This window comes from Toxorhynchites rutilus, chromosome 3, assembly GCF_029784135.1.
Source record: "Toxorhynchites rutilus septentrionalis strain SRP chromosome 3, ASM2978413v1, whole genome shotgun sequence".
Classification (NCBI taxonomy): domain Eukaryota; kingdom Metazoa; phylum Arthropoda; class Insecta; order Diptera; family Culicidae; genus Toxorhynchites; species Toxorhynchites rutilus.
The window spans coordinates 201,373,073-201,393,604 of record NC_073746.1 but is presented as its reverse complement, the minus strand read 5'-3'; the positions used below and the strand labels follow the sequence as shown (position 1 = coordinate 201,393,604).

The window sequence follows — 20,532 nt, the reverse complement described above, 5'->3', positions numbered from 1 at the left end:
ATGAAAATAAACTTCTTCGTATCAAACTGGTTTTCAATGTAGGTGGAAAACTTTGTTTTCTTCATGTGATATAATAATCTCATACAAAAATTTCATCTGAAGATAATTTGATATTATAATGATAAGTTTAGTGGGAAACAAATCTCGTATACAGATGTCGACACCGTACCGTTGTCATCGCGGATACGTTTCATTCCGTTTCCACCGTGAAGTGTATTCGTAGTGTATTCGAGAATCAGGCTCTATATTTCTACGTTAGAATATTGGTACATTTTTTAATAAGGGATTTCAGTGTAAGAGCGATTTATTGGGCATTGAGTTCACTCTTGGTTCTCCATGCTCTCATAGTTTGGAAGGTTAACACACGCAGGCGTATTTTTCGCGTAATTCTGTTTGGCATAGGGTGTACAGTCAATCGCTAGCAAAATTTCCTCATGATGGCAGTATACTAAATAGTTGGAAATGCGGAAGATTCAGAGGATTCGACGAAGCATGCATGTTTCATCGTAATCATTATCTATGCAAACGACCAGTACCCACATAAGCCTCAGTAGTTTTTTATTTATGCTCTGCTGTACAACATATCTTCACTTCCTCCGATTCTGTCGGAATCACGAGTTGTTCTTAATTATGTGAAATGGCGTGATGTGAGTGAAAAAAGGGATGATAATTGGTAAGAGCCTGCCCTATGATTCGATTTCGAAGGGTGTGAATAATTTATAAAAAATGCAGGCTCAATTTAGTGAATTGATGAAATTGTTGGTTCGTATGATTCAAGTGAAAAAAGTGTTTGATATATAGTGTACAATAATTTAAACTGATCTATGCGTGATAGATTGGAATATCCAACATAAAGTATATATACACGGTGGATACCCAAAGAAATCGTTTTGTGTTATCAATATTCCATAAAAAACTAAAATATCAAAGTGAGTGTTCGGCGACATTTTCCGAGGATTACTGCAAACATTCTTCATTTTAACAGCTGTAAGTTGTACATTCTTCGCTTGTTTTGTATTGCAATATGTACCATTTAATGAAAGATTTTCAGATTCAGATAGAGTTTTCTTGTGTGACATTAGATGTGCCTCAACATTTTTCTCCTTCAGTTTTTAACATAAATTTTGATCTAAATAATACACTAACCGCAGTAAGCGTAGGTAAAGAAGGAAATGCAAGTTTGTTAAGCTAGTTGTATGATTTTGATGGCGCACAGAAAGAACTTTGTTCGTCCAGTGCACTAAATGAAGAATTCAACTCAGAATTCAACCCAGATAAAAATCATATAATTCAATATTATCTGATTGAATCTGATTTTACATAAAAATACAAAGTTCATTTGATTCATAAGTTGAAGCTAACTAACCACAGAGATGTGATTTTGCCAAAAAAATCCCCAAATCGGAAATCCCTCCATGGAAAAGCCAAAGCATTCAAAACGTACGTGTATTTTGGGTGTTATTGAGGCGCGATAATTGATATTGTATTGCCAGAATTTGAAGAACTTCGGCGAGTCTTTCATGGCGATCCTTTCAAAGATGTCTGTGCGAAGTTGAGAAATATCGATGCATGATTGTGAATGCATTGTTTTATTTTAAATTTCATTCACGACATTGTTGTTCAATGATAGAGATACTTCAAATTTGTTGAAATAAAATAGATACAAAAACTGATAGTACCAATTATTTTACCCTCCCTCTTTGTGAAATCAATGCTCTTGGGTTGTTTGTATCTGAATGCAAGATAAAGTGGATGGATGGTGGGGGTATCAGGATGGTGAAGATAAACAGGACCCAATGGGGTGTAGCTTTTTTTTGTGTTTTGTTTTTCTATATAGAAAAAAAAAATGTTGTTCTCGTATTATATTTCTTGTGGTTGGAATGGCCAGCGTAGTTTGGATATGTTAGTGCGTTAATGTCGATGTCTATAATCTTTATTTTTAGGTGAACATATATCGTGCATTAAACATCTACATCGCAATGATGACTGCACAGACCAGATTAAATATGTTCCCAATTATTGTCAGTCGTGCTGTTTTAACTTCCCTTGAGTTATTTGTATTTTTGTGCATGTGTAACATATGCGGTACCGTTTCTCTGATGTCTTTGAGGCAGCTTTTTCAGAAATGGTTCTCCAACGCTCGATGTGAATGACGATACCTCATGTGAAATCCAATTATTGACCCATTGCACTATTTACGTAGCTTGTAAATGTTTTTGTAACAGTCGAGCGATCGACATTTGGTGAACTATGCCGCTATTGTATACCTTCATTTAACGTTTATTGAAAAAAAAACTCTTTTTTATCTAACATAGCCGCTCTCGGCCTCCGACTTTCTTTCTTCAACCCCACCAAAGGTGTGCCCTTACCCCACACTTCTTAAATAAATGAAGCACACAATTTCCAACACTCTTTCCGATTCCAGCTTATCCTTCGATTTTCAATACACATAGAGGTTTTGCAGTTGCATATATCCTTGATGCAGAGTTCACCTTCATCCACAACGAAACGCTTACTTTGGATTTTAATATCGATGCGGACAAATCAAAAACACTCATAATTACTCATAATATCCTTTGATCACTTTATGTAAGCCTTTTCGCATCCGGTGCACTTTGATAACTTGCTGCATGAATTATTTCCACGTTGATGAGTGATCCGGAATCCACTTGCATATTAAATATAGTTTTAGTATTCAGTACCACTAACCGTGCAAACAAGAACATTAAATTCATTCCCAAAGTGTATGTATTTCGGATTAGAATCTGAAATCTGGTCCCGAGAATTTATCTCCAATTTATCATGTTAGTAAAACGTACCTCTTCTGTCCTTGAACTGGATCTTTAACGTATTAAGGACCGCGCGTGTTGGGGTGAACTTGTACGCTTCATTTGTTCGGATGCTACGAATGAGATCGTTTCCTTCGGTGTGGATGAGACGAAGGTGAACCATCGGTAGGTCTTGTGAGATTCTTGGCATACCATGGATTTAACCATCAAGTGTAGAAAACACGCGTTATTTCGTGTTCCATCCGTAACAGACGGAACGCGAAACACGAGAAATCTCTTGAGCGGTCCGCAAAGTGTTAAGAGGATCGCTTTCAACCCACGAAAGAACGACACAACAACATAAGAAACATTTTCAACACAAAAAACTTACGATTGTATGGTGTTGGATTATAACACGTACCTCCATGCATCTCTGCTCAGAACACCGATACTAGCTGTGAAAACTACACGATCAAAGAAACACCATGGTAGTCAATTCGACAATCTCGTTCATCTGTTTTTATTTTCTCTCCGCACTCCTGTTCACATCCGGACCAAAGATATATGGCAGACCCATTACCACATCTCCCCTTTATTCTAACAATTATTATTTCATAAAGCATTCACTGTAACGACTGGACAACCTGCAAGTGCGTTAAGATCTACCACGATTGGCAAAACCGTCTTCGGATCCTGACTGCTGCATGACAGCAGCTGCTTCAGTGTCAGTTGTCTCCTTTGGCTTCTGCGGTCTCAACCGTTAATTCATCAAACTGCATCAAACTGACTTTATCCGAAATCGAAGGCCCTGTTGTAGCCTGGCCGGATTCTGTAAATAACAATATTGAAAATATATTTGAAATACAGCTAAACAGATGATATACTTCATTAAGATCGATGACTTCTGGAAGAACTACTTCTTTCAGGTGGCTAGAAATTGTATCGTAAACTTTTCCTGTTTCCTGTTTGCGGACTGTTACTCTTGGTCCCTGGTCAGCCTCCACTGTCATAACCAGGGTTGCCCACTGTAATTTTCAAAAATCTGGGAGAATGAAAATCAAAATCAGAAGAAATCAGGGGTTGGGTTGCCCAGAAAGTTAATGTGCATTTTTGGGAAAACAAAAGCATGATTTTCAATTATTATTCAATTTTATATACACAGTTTTGTTTCACAATCTTTCGTCATCTTCCTCGCAGCTTAAATATTTTATCCTCCTTGAACATGTTTGCTTTCTTGTCGAAAGCTTGCGAGTCATACTTGTGGGATGACAGGTTGAAACAGAGTATGACTTATTTTGGATGAAAATCAGATTTTGGGTTCATTTCGCTTATCCCATGTTTTATGTCGTTCAACATTGTGTAAATGGTCCATTTTCAAGTCACAATTCTCTTCAAAACGGCATTTTCGTTACGTTTATGGGGCGATTCTAAGTTTAAGATGCAATCCATTGAAGGTTTTTCGGTCAAAATGTGTGGAACCCTCACATTTAACGATGCACGTAACCAAGCTTCACTGAATGCTCATGATCGATTTAGATACCTCTGTTAACTCATTTGGTATGTACCGGGATTTATTTGTGACCAGCGTCTTGATTTGGTCATCATTAGTGGCCGCACGAACTTCCGTACAACTTAATTCTCTACAAGAAATGAATGTAAAAAAAAGATCAATGATCAAATGATCAATAAGAATGGTGTTGTTTTCCACCAGGACAACGCTCGGCCTCACACATCTTTGATGACCCGCCAGAAGCTATGGGAGCTTGGATGGGATATCCTATTTCACCCACCGTTTAGTCCGGACCTGGCTCCAAGTGATTATCATCTCTTCCGGTCCATGCAAAACGCTCTTGGTGATACTAAGTTGGCTTCAAAAGAGGCTTGCGAAAACTGGCTGTCTGAGTTTCTTGTAAATAATGAGGGGGGGGGGGGTTTATAAGGGGCGCATAATGAAGTTGCCTTCTAAATGGCAACAAGTTTGCGAACAAAACGGCGCTATTATTTGACTTAAATTGGATAATTTTAAGTATGTTAAATAAAGCGTCAAATTTCGATCAGAAATACGACTTTTTTTCCCCAACCCTATTATTTACAAGTAAAGATAGTTACGCAATCGACCATACGAATCAACAAACAGTATAAGGCGCTCAACAAACATCTCTATCGCAATCATCAGTATTGTCTTCAACATAAGCATAGATATAATCCCAAAAGTTTCTGGAATCACGTGAAAGATCAACGTAACGAATCCGGCCTTCCTTCCACGATGTCCAATGGTGATCGGGAAATGTCTACCGTTGATGGAATCGCCGATCTGTTCATGGCACATTTTCGCAGTGTTTTCGTTAGCGAAGTGGTTTCCGATGAACTCGTTTTAAATGCTGCAAGAGAAGTTCCCATGCACTTAGCCATTGAACCCCATCCACATTTATCGAGAGATGACGTCCGTGAAGCTGGTCTTCGTTTGAAAAACTCCACCTGCATCGGTCCTGATGGAATTCCCGCCTTGGTGATTAAATACTGTATAGACGTCCTGAGTACACCACTTGCAGCCATATTCAACCTCTCATTAAAATCTGGAATTCTCCCTAACGGTTGGAAGGATTCGTTCATTTTTCCTGTGTTTAGGCGACAAGCATTCTGTTACGAACTATCGAGGCATTGCGGCATTGTGTGCTGTGTCCAAACTTTTCGAATTAATCGTCCTAGACTACGTTTAACACAGTTGTTCCAGTTATATAGCCGCTGAACAACATGGATTTATGAGGAAAAGATCAACATCAACAAATCAAGTGCAATACACATCATTTATAATCCGCGAGCTTGATAACGGGAAACAGGTTGATGCTGTCTATACTGACTTCTCGGCTGCGTTTGACAAAATCAACAATAAGATTGCCGTTGCCAAACTAGAGCGGCTTGGCTTCCATGGTACACTCCTCAACTGGCTTCGATCTTATCTCACGGGTCGTCAAATGTCTGTCAAAATAGGCGATCATGTTTCTCAACCTTTTCCTGTGTCTTCTGGTGTACCACAAGGCAGTCGTCTCGGTCCATTCGTATTTCTGCTGTATTTGAATGACATTCACTTCTCAATCAAATGCCAGAAGCTGTCTTACGCGGATGATTTCAAGCTGTACATTGTCATAAACGATCGTACTGACGCAGTTTTCCTTCAGCAACAGTTGGACATATTTGCTGAGTGGTGTCAAAACAATATGATGATACTGAATGCTTCGAAATTCTCTGTCATCAATTTCTGTAGGAAGAAATCACCCACCTGCTTTACATACTCTCTTCGTGGGCAGTCACTAAACCGAGAGTCTATTGTAAAGGATTTGGGAGTAATGCTTGACTCTCATCTCACCTTTAAACAGCATGTGTCATATGTCGCCAGCAAAGCATCTTCCCTGCTTGGATTTATATTTCGCTATGCAAAGGATTTCAGAGTCATTGCTGTTTGAAAACCTTGTTCTGTTCAATAGTCCGCTCAACATTAGAATACTGTTCAGTAGTTTGGGCGCCGTTCTACAATAATGCAGTCAATCGTATTGAGTCCATTTAGAGGAGATTTGTACGTTTTGCTCTTCGAAAATTACCCTGGAGGGATCCCGTTAACCTTCCAAGTTACGAAAGTAGATGTAATTTGTTGAGCCTGCAACTTCTAAATGTGCGTTGAGGCCTGTCTAAGGCAATGTTTATTGCTGATCTATTACGGTCAGATATAGACTGCGTTGCACTTCTTCAACAGTTAAACGTACACATTAGACGAATAAATTTACGTTCTCACTCGTTTCTGAATATTCCGGCATCTCGTACAAACTATGGTGCAAATGAACCTCTGACCAGCATGTGTACAATACTCAACAAATGTTATTATATATTTGACTTTAATAATTCTCGTGCTAGTCTTAAGTTTATGTTTTACGATATTTTATCACCATGACTATTGAATGTATTACTTGTTTGTAATAATGTAATAATGTTAGTGATATGTGTAAGCTAGTTTAAGTAAATTGTATCTGTTGGTTTGAATGTAATCTGTTGATACAATAAGAGGTTTTGTACTCTTACGGGCTGGGGCATGGTCTGCTCCGTTCCGTGTAGGCTTTTTCCTCTCAAATAAATAGAAATAGAAATAAAAAATTAGCGTGCATTGTTCTGCCAAACAACTGTCAAAATCTTTCACATAAAAATTATAAAGAAGAGGGCTGAGAACGCGTCCTTGATGTCCAGTCTCGAAAACAAAAGCGCCCTATTCAGCTTCCAGCGAATGTCTTCGATGGTCGGAAGCTTATGGATTTCGCAGGAATCGCCTTATAAAAAGTTAAAGTGCAATAAGAGGTCTTCATTTTGAGTGACACAATAACGATGAGGCAGTCTAGTGCAGGCCACCGGTGGTATGTGTCAGCATGAACGTGTTAAGCCCTATTACAACGTTAGATCTACCGGGAAAAGTAGGTGCTTTTCATATCATCTGACCCTCAGTGTCCATCAGTGTTGGGTTTAGAAAATTAGTGGATGCCGTTCCTAGAGCGTCAATATGTTTAAGGACCTTGGATCTCGTTTCGATTCACAGCTCTCTTTCAGAAATCATTACTGTAGCATAATTGCTGAGGTAAACAGGAACTTGAACATTATAATGGATACAAACAACTTTTGAGATCCACTACCTCCGATCACGAGAAGGCGTATGTTGTATGGAGTCCATATGCGCACGTAATAGAATTGAAGCTGTTGTTTTCGTCTATTTATATAATTTTTTTCTGTATTCATGTAGACTACAAGTTAGATGAACCAAAAATAAACGACAATAATGATAAAATTGAAAGCAAATTCACCGTCCATTACGCGAAATTATTCATTCACCGAACTTTTTTTGACGTAGAACTACGTCTTTCAGGAAGGGTCAGGGTCAGAAAACAGGTCACGTTTTTATGAAATAAAGTTAACGTTGATAACTATTTTCACTGTGAACGAATTCTCATGATTTGCATACCAAAAATAATACCAATACCATACCAATCGAATCAGAAATTCTCTAAGATTTGTTTGATATGCTATACATTACAATTCGCTAATCTCTAAACGGTTTAAATTCATGAAAACTGGAAGAACTTCATTTTTTCCCACAAATTTGTTCTGCCGATTTGTGTGCTAACCCTACCCGTATTTCGAATGATTATAACTCGAATATTTCTTAACAGATCGGAAAGATTTCTAAATCAATTGATAGGAAATATTTCTACGCGTCTATCCTAATTAGTAAAATGTTGTGTTCCATGAGATGAACAATTGAATAACTGTAAAATGTCAATCTAAACGCCCTAACTGTCAAATTTTGAATGGACTGATTTACGGTTTCTCCAACACAGACTTTGAAATCGATGTATCAGTGGAAATCCGCTTTGCAAATATACATGTAAGTCGGGGGTATTTTTGTTCACACCGAGCAGTGTTTCCCTAAAACGGACTTCAAAATCAATGTGCCTGGGGGAATCCGCTTTGCAAATATATGCAATCCGCTTTGTAATACATGCAAGGCAAATACATTGCAAATACGATGCATTCTAAATCAATGTGCCTGGGGGAATCCGCTTTGCAAATACATGCAATCCGCTTTGCAATACATGCAAGGCAAATACATTGCAAATACGATGCATTCTAAAATAATATTCCAAGTGGTATACAAGTGGATTGCATAATATAATTGCGTAGTTCTACGTCGAAAATATGCGGTCGTGCCCTAGATACAACCCCTTACAATTTTTTAATCATTAAATCAATTGTGGCACGCGTGGTGTGGCATGTTGCACCGGTTTGTTGAAACCACAGCTTCTTTACATTGAGGGCACTCAAGTGTGGTACAAAAAAGTCGGTATTCATTGGCCCTGTAACAGTCACTATTGACTGTTACGATCTGGTTGTCAACATTTTTGAAGCATTGATTTGTCGACAAAATGTGCTGCATAACAGAGCAAAATTTTCTTATGAAATTCGGCGACAAGTTATTCAAACACAATCTTGATTTGTGGAAAAAATAAGCATAATTTTCAGCACAACAGTTTATTTATAGTTGAATGAAAAATCTAACTGAACACAAAACAAGTGACAACTGTCAGAATGCACACATTTCATAAAATGTTACCAACTTCAAGTTCTACTCTTCTCATTAATTTGATTAGTGTATTATAATAATGGTGAGAACTCCATAATACATTTTGCGCCACGGATTAAAGTCGCGAGCACTAGAAAACATTTTTAATTAAATGGCTTTAAATATAGACCAAGCTTGAAATGTACATTTGCTCGAAGTATCTGCTACGTGACAACGATGTTTTCATATTCAGAGAATGATGTGTTAAGATGTATCTTGCTCTTGAAGTGTTCACCTTTGTAAAGGGAGACACCATTCAGAAAGTTCCAGCTCTCATCCGTTGTCCCTTTGCCTGGCATTTTTGTATACATAAATCCACCGACATCTGAGTTAGTGCAGTAATTTTTGCAGGCCGTTTTTCTTCAATGAAATAAAAAAAACGAGGACAAACATGCAGTGCTTCCAGTCAAAAACAGGGATGCTCCAAGTAGGGAGTGTTTGCATAAGTAATCTTCTTTTCAAAACTTAAATGTCGCTATGTGTAGTACATCGTTTTTATTACATGTTATGTTACATGTTTATTACATCTCACGCGTCTCGCGTAGTGATAATTATGTGCAAGGGCAAATTATGAATGCATGAGTTTTCTTTTGAATCACCACTTCATTCACGCTTGGCTAAGAATTAGCCGATTGAACGTGCTGAATTAAAAAAGGGTAGAATGTATGCTAGGTGTGATAGCTTAATCTATGTCTTAATAGCTTAATCTAGCTTATAATAGCTTAATCTATGGTGAGATATCCCCTTCATTTCAATATTTTCATCTACTTTCATTTACGATCATAGGAATTCAGGGAGGAAACAAAGAAAGGGATGTTTAGTTACATGCCCTATCTACTATTCTACAGGTCCATATACGAGTATCGCCCATAATTAACATAGTGTATCATTTATTAAGTAATAGCTTTGTGGGCAACTTTCGACCTACATCACTAGTTTTCCTCAGACTCTTACAGTATAGGTATCACAATGGAAATGTGATACAGTAGAATCCCGATTATCCGCGGAATAGTCTGGCTAGCTCACCGTGAAAAACGAAAATCGCGGATAACGCAATAAAGGACTAAAAATGAGTTCCAAACACAAAAAAAAGATAGTTCAGGATGAAAACTATGTTTTATCAATAGACAAATCGTTAAACTATCCAGTTATAAGCTCATGTACACCAGTGGCCAAATAATGTGAAGGCCATGACCAAAACAAAAGTACATAAGCTTATCATTCACTGACAAATTCCGGAAAGGCCTATATATTTACTATGGAACTCGCTGTCGCGAATAATCCACACCGCGGATCATCGGGATTCTACTGTACTATACTTTTGGCTGAAAAACGTATAATCAGTAAAATGGACGCGTTAGTCAAAAAAAATACATACTTACTATATAATAGGGGTAGTGGGGGCAAAGTGGTCACCTGCTTGTTTTGTAGTATAACTATTGACTATAATTGCCGTATTGATAATCCCGTTATGTTTGAAGCATTTAATGGCTTTTGCGTCACTCTGTACTTCAGTAGAACTGTCGCATGTCAAAATATAAATAAAAATAGAAATTACTTTCTCGATAGCAATTCGGCCGTAGTTCTGTCCGGTGGACGCCGGAAATGGGCATATTGCTTTGGGTGACCACTATGACCCCACTTCCCTTACTTTTTGTGTTGAAAATCATTGCAAATTTTTTCATAAAAACCAAGGTATGAAGTCAAAACAATTAATTTTATTATATAGATTGAATTTTTGTTATTAGTTTTGTTTTGAAGCACAATTTGGTTTTTCGTGTGAAACGGTCATATTCCACATGAGAATAAAACCTGATCATAACAACATAAATAAGTGATTATAAAATAAAATAAGTAAAAAAAAATTTTCAAGTCAAATGGTTTCATTGTGATTAAACATAATAATAAAACAGATAATGTACTTTAGCAAAAAATAATCAGGCAAGTTCATATTTCTGTACAATGATAATTTTTTTAACATTTTTTTCAATTTTTTCTTACTCACTTCATTTGTTTTTTAATGTTTTCATAATGTATTCTATCGGGTTTTTCAATAAGAGCGCTACAAAAGTTTTATTTTAATAAAGCAAAAACGGTTTTGGATATCAATAAAATTCATGTGAAAGTACATTTGATGCCATTATGTATGGAACTCGATTTATTTTGCATGGCCACCACGGGTACGCTTGCAGAAGTCCAGACGCTGAGCCCAATATTCGACGGTTTCGATCGGCCGATACTGCTGAAATTTCACGTTCGATATTCGTACGAAGTTCATCAATCGTCGCTGACTTGTTGGCATAGACCATAGACTTGACGTAGCCCACAGGAAATTGTTTAATGGCGTGAAATCGCACGACTGGCCAATTGACTGGGCCATTTCAATAAATCGATTGTTAAATTCGTTGAGGGCTTGTGGCGCCGTCCTGTTGAAACCACATATTGTCCAAGTCCATATCATCCAATTTGGGCCAAAAATATTCGGTTATCATTGAGCGGTAGCGATTCACAGTAATGTGCCGGTCTTGATCGTCACGGAAGAAATACGCCGTTGGACATAAAGCATAATTTCTTTGAAACGAATTTAATTTTAGTTCACCTACCTTTGAGAGGGGCGAGTTTAAAAAACTACATAATAATATTTAAATTATTTTAGGTTTTCACTATTTTATGCTTCTTGAGACATCTCTGCACTCACTTAACGAAACTTCAATGTCTATATACCATTGAATGAATATTTAAATTCATGTTTGAAGAGCCGTGGGTGAACCTAGGATTCATTTTGTAATTTATGAGAAACAAGTACTTTAAAAACAGGTATTTTGAAGCGTTGTCACGTCACAAAAATAGTGCATTTTCTCAGTTTTCCAGATGAACTTGATTCAAACATTTTCATACTTGGGTTTCTCTTAGCAAGCAATGAGGGTCAACGACCCACAAAATTTGGTTAAGATCGGTCAATAAAATTGAATGAACTGTCTCAAGAAGTTGTTGTCACATCACGAAAAGTATACAAACCATTCCAGCGTGACGTGACAACATTTTTACTCACTACAAGCACTATTTGTTCGCGTTTTCATGTATAAATCACACAAAATTAAACAAAATTAAAAATAGTAAAATTGAGAAAATTTCCTACAAGGATCATTAGGTAGCACGGTGTACATTAAGGGAAAAGTCAAGAAAGGTTTGTCAAGTATTTTTAGTCTAGACGCGCTGGAGCTGGAGAAGGGTTTGATGGAAGGCTAGAATCCGATGTTTAGCCGATGAATATGATGCATGTGCACAGTGATGCCGCACAGTTGAAGAAGAACAAGGTACGAAATGCTTTGAATAGTGAACCTAATCCAACACTTGATAGTGTTTTTTGTAACATGAACTTGATTGGCGTACTAGGTTATGTAGCTACTAGGAGAACCACAACAACCAGGATGTCTAAGGATTGTCAATAAGGTGTAGTTCGAGATATTTGAGAAAGAAGGGAGGTGTAGGATCGGTGTACTGATAGTTATAGACGTCACTGTATCGCAGGTGTTCCCGCTGGGCGCCCTGCTTTCTCAAGCACTTAACGGTGTAACCGCAACTGAATCTCGTCTACTGTCAACGGCCGACGAACGGAAATCTGACAGCGGTGAAGACAGAACAAAAATTCCATTATCCAACAAGACATAAAGACGTGTATTGAAAAGTGAATTTGATAGAAGTTTATAAATTGAAATATTTCTAGAATTATATAGTTTCTAGAGCACACACTCTTTACAGATGCACGGGCCGAAGGTTGTGCAGTCCACTGATTATTCAACAAGAGCCAAAGGTTGTACCGCTCATGACAACTCTACACGAGCTGATGATTGCGCCACCATTCTATCCTGGATTCCTCGAGTCGAGAAAGACGCACCACGCTAGATATGGGGTACAGACTAGGGGGGCGTTGCTGATTAATGGTCAGCTGCATCCCAATAGGAAGTATCCCGTGTCGGGCACACGTACAGAGCATCGAAGACTGCGACATACCAATTATGAGAACACTTGTAATACTAACCTCGAGTCAACCGCGAGTAATCGGTTACATATTACTAACATAGTCTAAGCAAACATTGTCAAAATATTGAACTCCCGGCCCCGTTAGGCTGACGCCATATGAGCCTTAATAAAATATATATTTTGGATAAAAAAAAAAAAAATAGTTTCTAGAGGAATTTGTCTGCGACAAGGTACGGTTGAATTTATCATCAACTTATACATTCTATTTACCCTATTTTTCGCTAAATAGAAATAGAAGGTTAGCTAGGTCCACTAAATAGATCTTACGCAGAGATCATATTTGTACACCGAAAGTGTGAGTAATAGGTATTGTAACATAACCACAATTGTATTAATATCAATACATTTGCAGTTAAAAGCTGCGCAAAACGATAAAGTTTAGTTTGTGTGCTGCTGAGAACCCGGTGAAGTACGGCTTCCACTTCTTGGACCGAATTTTACTTTCGCTCGCCGTAACACATCTTTTAAACTTTCGCGGTGATGAGTGCGAAAGAAGCCGGTGCGAATCAAGGTGCGGATGAAACGATGTCGCAAACGCCGGAAAAGCAGAATACGGGAGGCTGCGTCAACTGCTCGCGCCCCGATAGTTACGACAATTTCGTCCAATGTGACCAGTGCGATGGCTGGTGGCACATGCGCTGCGCGGGAGTGACCGCATCAATCGCGGAGAGGCCCTGGACGTGCCGTAATTGCTTACCTTCGTCTGTCCACAGCAAGGCGACAAACCGGTCGGCTCAGATTGCTCTGAGACTGAAGAAACTGGAGGAGGAGCGCGCAATTCAACAGCGTGCGGCGGAGGCAGAGAAAAGGGCCATCGAGCAGGACAGGAAACTCATGCAGGAGAAGTTTGCTCTGATGGAGGAGCAGCTTGAAGATGAACGGGAGAAAGCAAGCAACCGCAGCCAGGTGAGTCGACGATCGAGGGAACAACGAGTGACGGAATGGGTGCAGCAGCAGTCATCGAATGAAGGAGCTGTAGGAGGAGTACCGGAGAAGCAAGATGCAGAAGCCGGACGCCGTCCTTCCGTCGCGGAGCATCAGGCAGAGCCCAACCCTGTGAAGGAACCACCCATGCAGCGTGGAGAAATACTGGTAGATCCGTCGAAACACATCCGGAATCAGCAGCGGAATACAGGCGCGATTCCTAAAACGGTTCAGAATTGTCAAATCATCCCGACGACATCTGTAGGTAATCCTATCCCCTCTGAACCCCCCACACTGCCACCAAAAATTATCCTTCCGAAAGAGAGAAAAATAAATGAAAATAAAATTAAAATAAACGATTATAAAGATATGCTAGAGAAATTGGGATCTATTAGCCCGGTACTCCTAAATATGAGTCGGGCTGAACCTGTTGGGGCTAAGCCTGTTTCTCAAGGCCCACCCCCCTCTACGTTTCCTCTCTCCACACCTCCAGTTGGCCGCTCGACAAATTATGCCCCGCGACCTTCCCCCTTTCGCCGGTAACCCCGCGGACTGGCCTATATTTATTAGTTCGTTTGTCAATACAACCGCCGCGTGTGGATATTCCAGTGTTGAAAACTTAACCCGACTACAACGATGCCTGAAAGGTTCAGCGTATGAAGCAGTAAGAAGCCGTCTCCTTCTCCCGGAATCAGTGCCGCAGGTCATCAACACTCTTCAGCTTCTCTATGGACGTCCGGAACTCCTGATCAATGTGCTGTTGGATAAGGTGAGATCGACTCCAGCACCTAAGGCGGAACGTCTAGAAACGCTCATCGAGTTTGGAATGGCAGTACAGAGCTTGTGTGACCATTTGGAGGCAGCAGGTCAACAGTCCCACCTGATGAACCCGTGTTTGCTGATGGAGCTGGTGGAAAAGTTGCCCGCACATGTGAAAATGGAGTGGGCGAGTTTCATGCAGCGGTTTCCTGAGGTGAACCTTAAGACTTTCGGAACCTTCATGGACGGCATTGTGGTATCGGCCAGCAAGGTCCCCCGATATACTGGAGGATACGGAAAAGGAGCCAGCGTGGACAAGTCAACAACGAAGAACAGAGGGTCGATCAACACGCATGTTAGCCAACCGGAAGTACCGAAGAAAGAGGATAAGCCATGTGGTGTTTGCAAGCGGCGAGGGCATCGGGTACGGGACTGCGACAACTTTAAAGCGCTCTCTGTCGACGACCGGTGGAAGACAGCGCAGGACAACGAACTTTGTCGCAGCTGCTTAAATGCGCACGGCAGAAGGAGTTGTCGAAGTGCAACCCAGTGTGGAATCAACGGATGCCCTTTCCGCCACCACCCACTACTGCATTCCAACCGTAGTAATCGACCGTCCAGTGGATCAACAGCGCCCAGGGTAGCGTACAATATCGAAACTGCGGGAAATCATGCACATCGTATGCAGGATCAATCGCTGCTTTTTCGTATAATTCCAGTGACGCTCTATGGACCGAAGAGAACAGTGAAAACCTTTGCATTCCTGGACGACGGCTCTTCCTTAACACTAGTAGAAGAGGAGCTTACAAACAAGATCGGTATCGACGGGATACCGGCACCATTGTGTCTAACCTGGACGGGGAATGTGTCCAGAATCGAAGCTGAATCGAAGCAGTTGCAGTTAGAGGTGTCCAGCGCTAACGGTGGAAAGCACCACCAACTGAAGAATGTGCGTACCGTGAAAAAACTAGCTCTGCCTGGTCAGACGTTGCGAATCAACGAGTTCGTGGACAGGTATAAGCATCTTCGCGGCCTCCCACTTTCCGGATACGAGAACGCAGTACCTCAGCTGCTGATAGGAGTCAACAACTTACGGTTTACATTACCGTTGAAGGTGAAAGAAGGTGATTCCAACGAACCAGTTGCCATGAAAACCCGTCTGGGCTGGTGTGTATACGGGGGGATCGATACTTCGTTGACCAATGCCGTCAATTTCCACGCTTGTGATTGTGACTCGGATCGTGCACTGCACGAACTGGTGAAGGATTATTTCACTCTAGAGGACGTCGGTTCCAGACCGAAGAATGAATTGCTGTCAGCCGATGACAGGAGGGCTCAGCATATTCTGGAGAAGACCACTACACGGGTGGGCAATCAATTTGAGACAGGGCTGTTATGGAGGTACGACGAAGTTGAATTTCCGGACAGCTACGGAATGGCTTTACGAAGACTGGAGTGTCTAGAACGTCGGATGGTGAGGAATCCATTATTAAAAGAGAAAATTCACCGTCAAATTGAAGAGTACCAGCAGAAAGGTTACACGCATCGAGCTAACGAGGAGGAGGTAAAAGCAGTCGATCCTAGAAGAGTCTGGTACCTACCGCTGGGAGCGGTAGTGAATCCAAAGAAGCCGGAAAAGGTTCGGCTCATCTGGGATGCCGCAGCTGTAGTGGATGGAATCTCCCTCAACGCAATGCTTCTCAAAGGCCCGGATCAGCTCACATCATTGCCAGCTGTATTGTCGCGGTTTCGCCAGTTTGCGGTGGCAGTCGCCGCCGATATTTAAGAGATGTTCCATCAGTTGCGGATCCGTGGAATAGATCGACACTCGCTGCGTTTCTTGTTTCGTGAAGATCCAACCGTTACACCAGATGTCTATGTTATGGACGTGGCTACATTCGGGGCTACCTGCTCCCCAGCATCGGCGCAGTATGTCAAGAACAGGAATGCCGCAGACTTTTCCGACAAGTATCCAAGAGCTGTCGAAGGAATAATAGAAAACCACTACGTTGACGACTACCTCGATAGCTTTGGTACAGTAGCGGAAGCAGTGCAGATATCGGAGCAAGTGAGGGTGATCCATAGCAAAGGAGGCTTTCTGCTACGAAACTGGCAGTCAAACAGTGCTACCGTGAAGCAGCAATTGGGTGAAATCACAGACTCCTCTAACAAACACTTGTTTCATGATAAAACTACAGAAAACGGACGCGTACTGGGCATGCTGTGGTTGACGGACGAAGATGCATTAAGCTTTATCTCACAGCTGAAGGAAGAAGTGCAGCAAATCGTGGAAAATGAATCCCGTCCTACGAAGAGACAAGTTCTGTGGGTTCTCATAAGTTTTTTCGATCCGCTGGGCTTGTTGAGCGCTCTCATGGTCCATTGCAAGATTTTGCTGCAAGACATATGGCGCACTGGACCTCAATGGGATGAGCAGATCAGCGAAGATCACGAGGAGCGATGGCGGAGCTGGACTGCCGTGTTACAGCGAATTTTGACCGTAAAAATTCCCCGATGCTATTTCCCGAACGCTACCATGCAGTGCTACCGTCAGCTGCAGTTACACGTCTTCGTGGACGCGAGCGAGGCTGCGTATGCAGCTGTTGCGTATTTTCGGATCGTCGACACAAATGGTACGTCAAAATGCGCTCTGGTGACAGCAAAAACCAAGGTTGCGCCCCTGAAACACCTGTCCATTCCACGGATGGAGCTACAGGCTGCTGTACTTGGAACTCGATTGATTCGTTTTATTCTGGAGTCCCATACCGTAACTATAACTGAGCGGTACATGTGGTCGGACTCTACAACAGTTCTGGCGTGGCTTAGAGCGGATCCCCGCAAGTATAAGCAGTATGTAACCTGCAGAATCGGGGAAATATTGGAACAGACGGACGTGAACGAGTGGTGGTGGGTACCTTCGAAGAATAACCCAGCGGATTTCGCCACGAAATGGGGAAGCGGTCCATCTGTGGACGTTAAGGGTGCTTGGTTCCAGGGACCATCTTTTTTGTATCAACCGATGGAAGGGTGGCCGAAGCAGAAAGTGCCATTACCAATGGTGGAAGAAGAGTTCCGTCCATGCAATGTTCATGTGGAAGCGGCTGTACCAACGGCGGTGATTGATTGCGAGCGCTTCTCTAAGTGGGAACGTCTACTGAGAGCAACGGCCTACGTGCATCGCTACGTGGGGAACCTGAAACGAAGCATCTATGGTGAGGCGAAGAATACAGGTTTCCTCAATCAAGAGGAGCTGCAGCAAGCAGAAGTGACGCTGATTGCGATGGCGCAACGACAGGAGTTCTCAGATGAACTTGCGGTACTCTCACGTGATCGTGACCGACCCAGAACCGATCGAGTGGGTTTGAGCAAAGCCAGCTCGTTGTATCAACTGACGCCATTCGTCGACAGTTATTATGCGAGTGGAGGGACGGATAGGAGCAGCCGCAAATGTATGCATCGAGACGAAGTACCCTGCTATTCTTCCCAAGCAACACCGACTGACAGAGCTTATAGTAGAAGCGTATCACCGAAAATTCCAGCACGCCAATTCAGAGACCGTGGTGAACGAGATACGGCAGCGATACTATGTGTCTCACCTACGAGTAGTCGTCCGCAAGATTGGGAGCGGATGTAACATGTGCAAGCAGCTTCGAGCGACTCCTCATGTTCCACGCATGGCATCCCTTCCACCAGACCGCCTAGCTTCGTTTACGAGGCCCTTTACCTACGTTGGCCTGGACTTCTTTGGACCCTTAGTTGTGAAGGTGGGTCGTAGCAATGTGAAACGGTGGGTTGCGCTCTTCACTTGCCTTACAATCCGTGCGGTGCATTGTGAAGTAGTATACAGTTTATCAACCGACGCTTGCCTGAAGAGTATTCGCCGTTTTGTGTGTCGCCGAGGAGCCCCGGCCGAAATTCATTCTGATAACGGCACTAATTTCTGTGGCGCGGAGCGGGTGCTGGTGAGGCAGATTCAGCAGGGACTTGCTGCGACGGTGACCAGCACGACAACCAAATGGCTATTCATTCCACCCACAGCCTCCCATATGGGCGGCGCGTGGGAGCGCATGGTGCGCTCGGTGAAGCAGGCGATGTTGGGTGCCTATAACAGCGATCGGAAGCTGGACGACGAATCGCTGAACACGTTGGTTATCGAAGCGGAGGCCATTGTTAACAGCCGTCCCCTCACCTATTTGCCATTGGACGCGGAGGAAAGCGAGGCTTTATCTCCGAACCACTTCCTGTTAGGAAGCTCGAACGGAGTTCAGCAACCTGTGGCGGAACCGACGGATAGTTCAGAAGCGTTGAAGAATTCCTGGAGCATGATACAGCATCAACTGGATTGCTTCTGGAGACGATGGATCCGGGAGATGCTGCCAACGCTGACCAAGAGGACAAAATGGTTCGGGGAAGAGAGGATGATTAGTAACGGAGACCTGGTGTTCATAATAGATGACGGTAAGCGGAATGACTGGACCAGGGGAAGAGTGATGGAGGTTATACCGGGGGCCGACGGCCGGATCAGGCAAGCAATAGTAAGAACTGCGAGGGGGCTACTCCGTAGACCTGTTTCTAAGCTAGCTATCTTGGATATTGGTGGTAAAACTGGGACTGGTGGCCAGTGTTACGGGGGGGAGGATGTTCCCGCTGGGCGCCCTGCTTTCTCAAGCACTTAACGGTGTAACCGCAACTGTATCTCGTCTACTGTCAACGGCCGACGAACGGAAATCTGACAGCGGTGAAGACAGAAGAAAAATTCCATTATCCAACAAGACATAAAGACGTGTATTGAAAAGTGAATTTGATAGAAGTTTATAAATTGAAGTATTTCTAGAATTATATAGTTTCTAGAGGAATTTGTCTGCGACAAGGTACGGTTGAATTTATCATCAACTTATACATTCTATTTACCCTATTTTTCGCTAAATAGAAATAGAAGGTTAGCTAGGTCCACTAAATAGATCTCACGCGTAGATCATATTTGTACACCGAAAGTGTGAGTAATAGGTATTGTAACATAACCACAATTGTATTAATATCAATACATTTGCAGTTAAAAGCTGCGCAAAACTATAAAGTTTAGTTTGTGTGCTGCTGAGAACCCGGTGAAGTACGGCTTCCACTTCTTGGACCGAATTTTCCTTTCGCTCGCCGTAACAGCAGGGCTGCTAACACCAATACTAATATAAAATGTACTGATCAAGACTGCGAACGACTGAAGAATAGCATAATGAGTACTGTGCGGACTACCAAGCGAGACGGTTGTGTGTTTGGATTAATTGCGTGACTTCCGACACAACAATCGGTGGACAACTTCTTGGTGACTTTGATAAAATCGGAAAGTTCCTCGTCAAGGAAGCCGTCGTTGTGAGAGCGTCCACTCTACAGGAAAAGTGCGATGGTTTCCCCAGCAGCCATTTTTACGTCAAGATGGGGACTCTGTGGCATTCCGACGATTCCGACGTTGGCACTGCTCGGTGTGTTGTCTCAAAAATAAAATTTATAGAAGGTTGTGTTCAAGATACGACCGCATTGTTGACGTAGAACTACGCTATTATTTTATATAAGTCGCTCGTTTATACCTTCAGATATTATTCTATAATGCTGTGAAATTTTAGAAACAACTGCATAGTAGAATAATCTCTGAAATAGTTTTTTCATTGTAGTTGAAGATAATTGATTGTTGATTCATTCTAGCCCTCGCAAAACAATACATTATCTGATCTTATGTCGCATTTTATTTCATGTCAATGCATTGAAAATTTACTTCGAACGCTATTCCGGTGGCCTTTTTCGCAATTGATATAGACTCGGCTACAGTCGATTATATACATGTTGCACCAGCACCATTATTCCACATCTCAACTACATTAATATATT

The 20,532-nt window shown here is 41.8% G+C and overlaps 4 protein-coding genes across 4 annotated transcripts in view; all 4 read left to right on the top strand.

Moving 5' to 3' along the window:
* Window positions 1-231: 231 nt before the first annotated feature.
* The window catches only part of LOC129777606 (TWiK family of potassium channels protein 7), a 46,387-nt gene continuing 26,086 nt past the window's right edge, over window positions 232-20,532 (top strand). Inside the window, exon 1 of the mRNA XM_055783978.1 lies at window positions 232-987. The gene's annotated coding sequence lies outside the window, so the exon portion shown is untranslated. The remainder of the gene's footprint in view (window positions 988-20,532) is intronic.
* Window positions 13,450-16,438, top strand: LOC129773833 (uncharacterized). Its single transcript, XM_055777488.1, has 2 exons — window positions 13,450-14,154; window positions 14,387-16,438. The coding sequence occupies exons 1-2, from the start codon at window positions 13,450-13,452 to the stop codon at window positions 16,436-16,438; spliced, it is 2,757 nt and encodes a 918-aa protein (XP_055633463.1).
* On the top strand, window positions 16,442-18,286 carry LOC129773832 (uncharacterized). The gene has a single exon (XM_055777487.1). The coding sequence runs from the start codon at window positions 16,442-16,444 to the stop codon at window positions 18,284-18,286; it is 1,845 nt and encodes a 614-aa protein (XP_055633462.1).
* LOC129773831 (uncharacterized) lies at window positions 18,288-19,328 on the top strand. Its single transcript, XM_055777485.1, has one exon. The coding sequence runs from the start codon at window positions 18,288-18,290 to the stop codon at window positions 19,326-19,328; it is 1,041 nt and encodes a 346-aa protein (XP_055633460.1).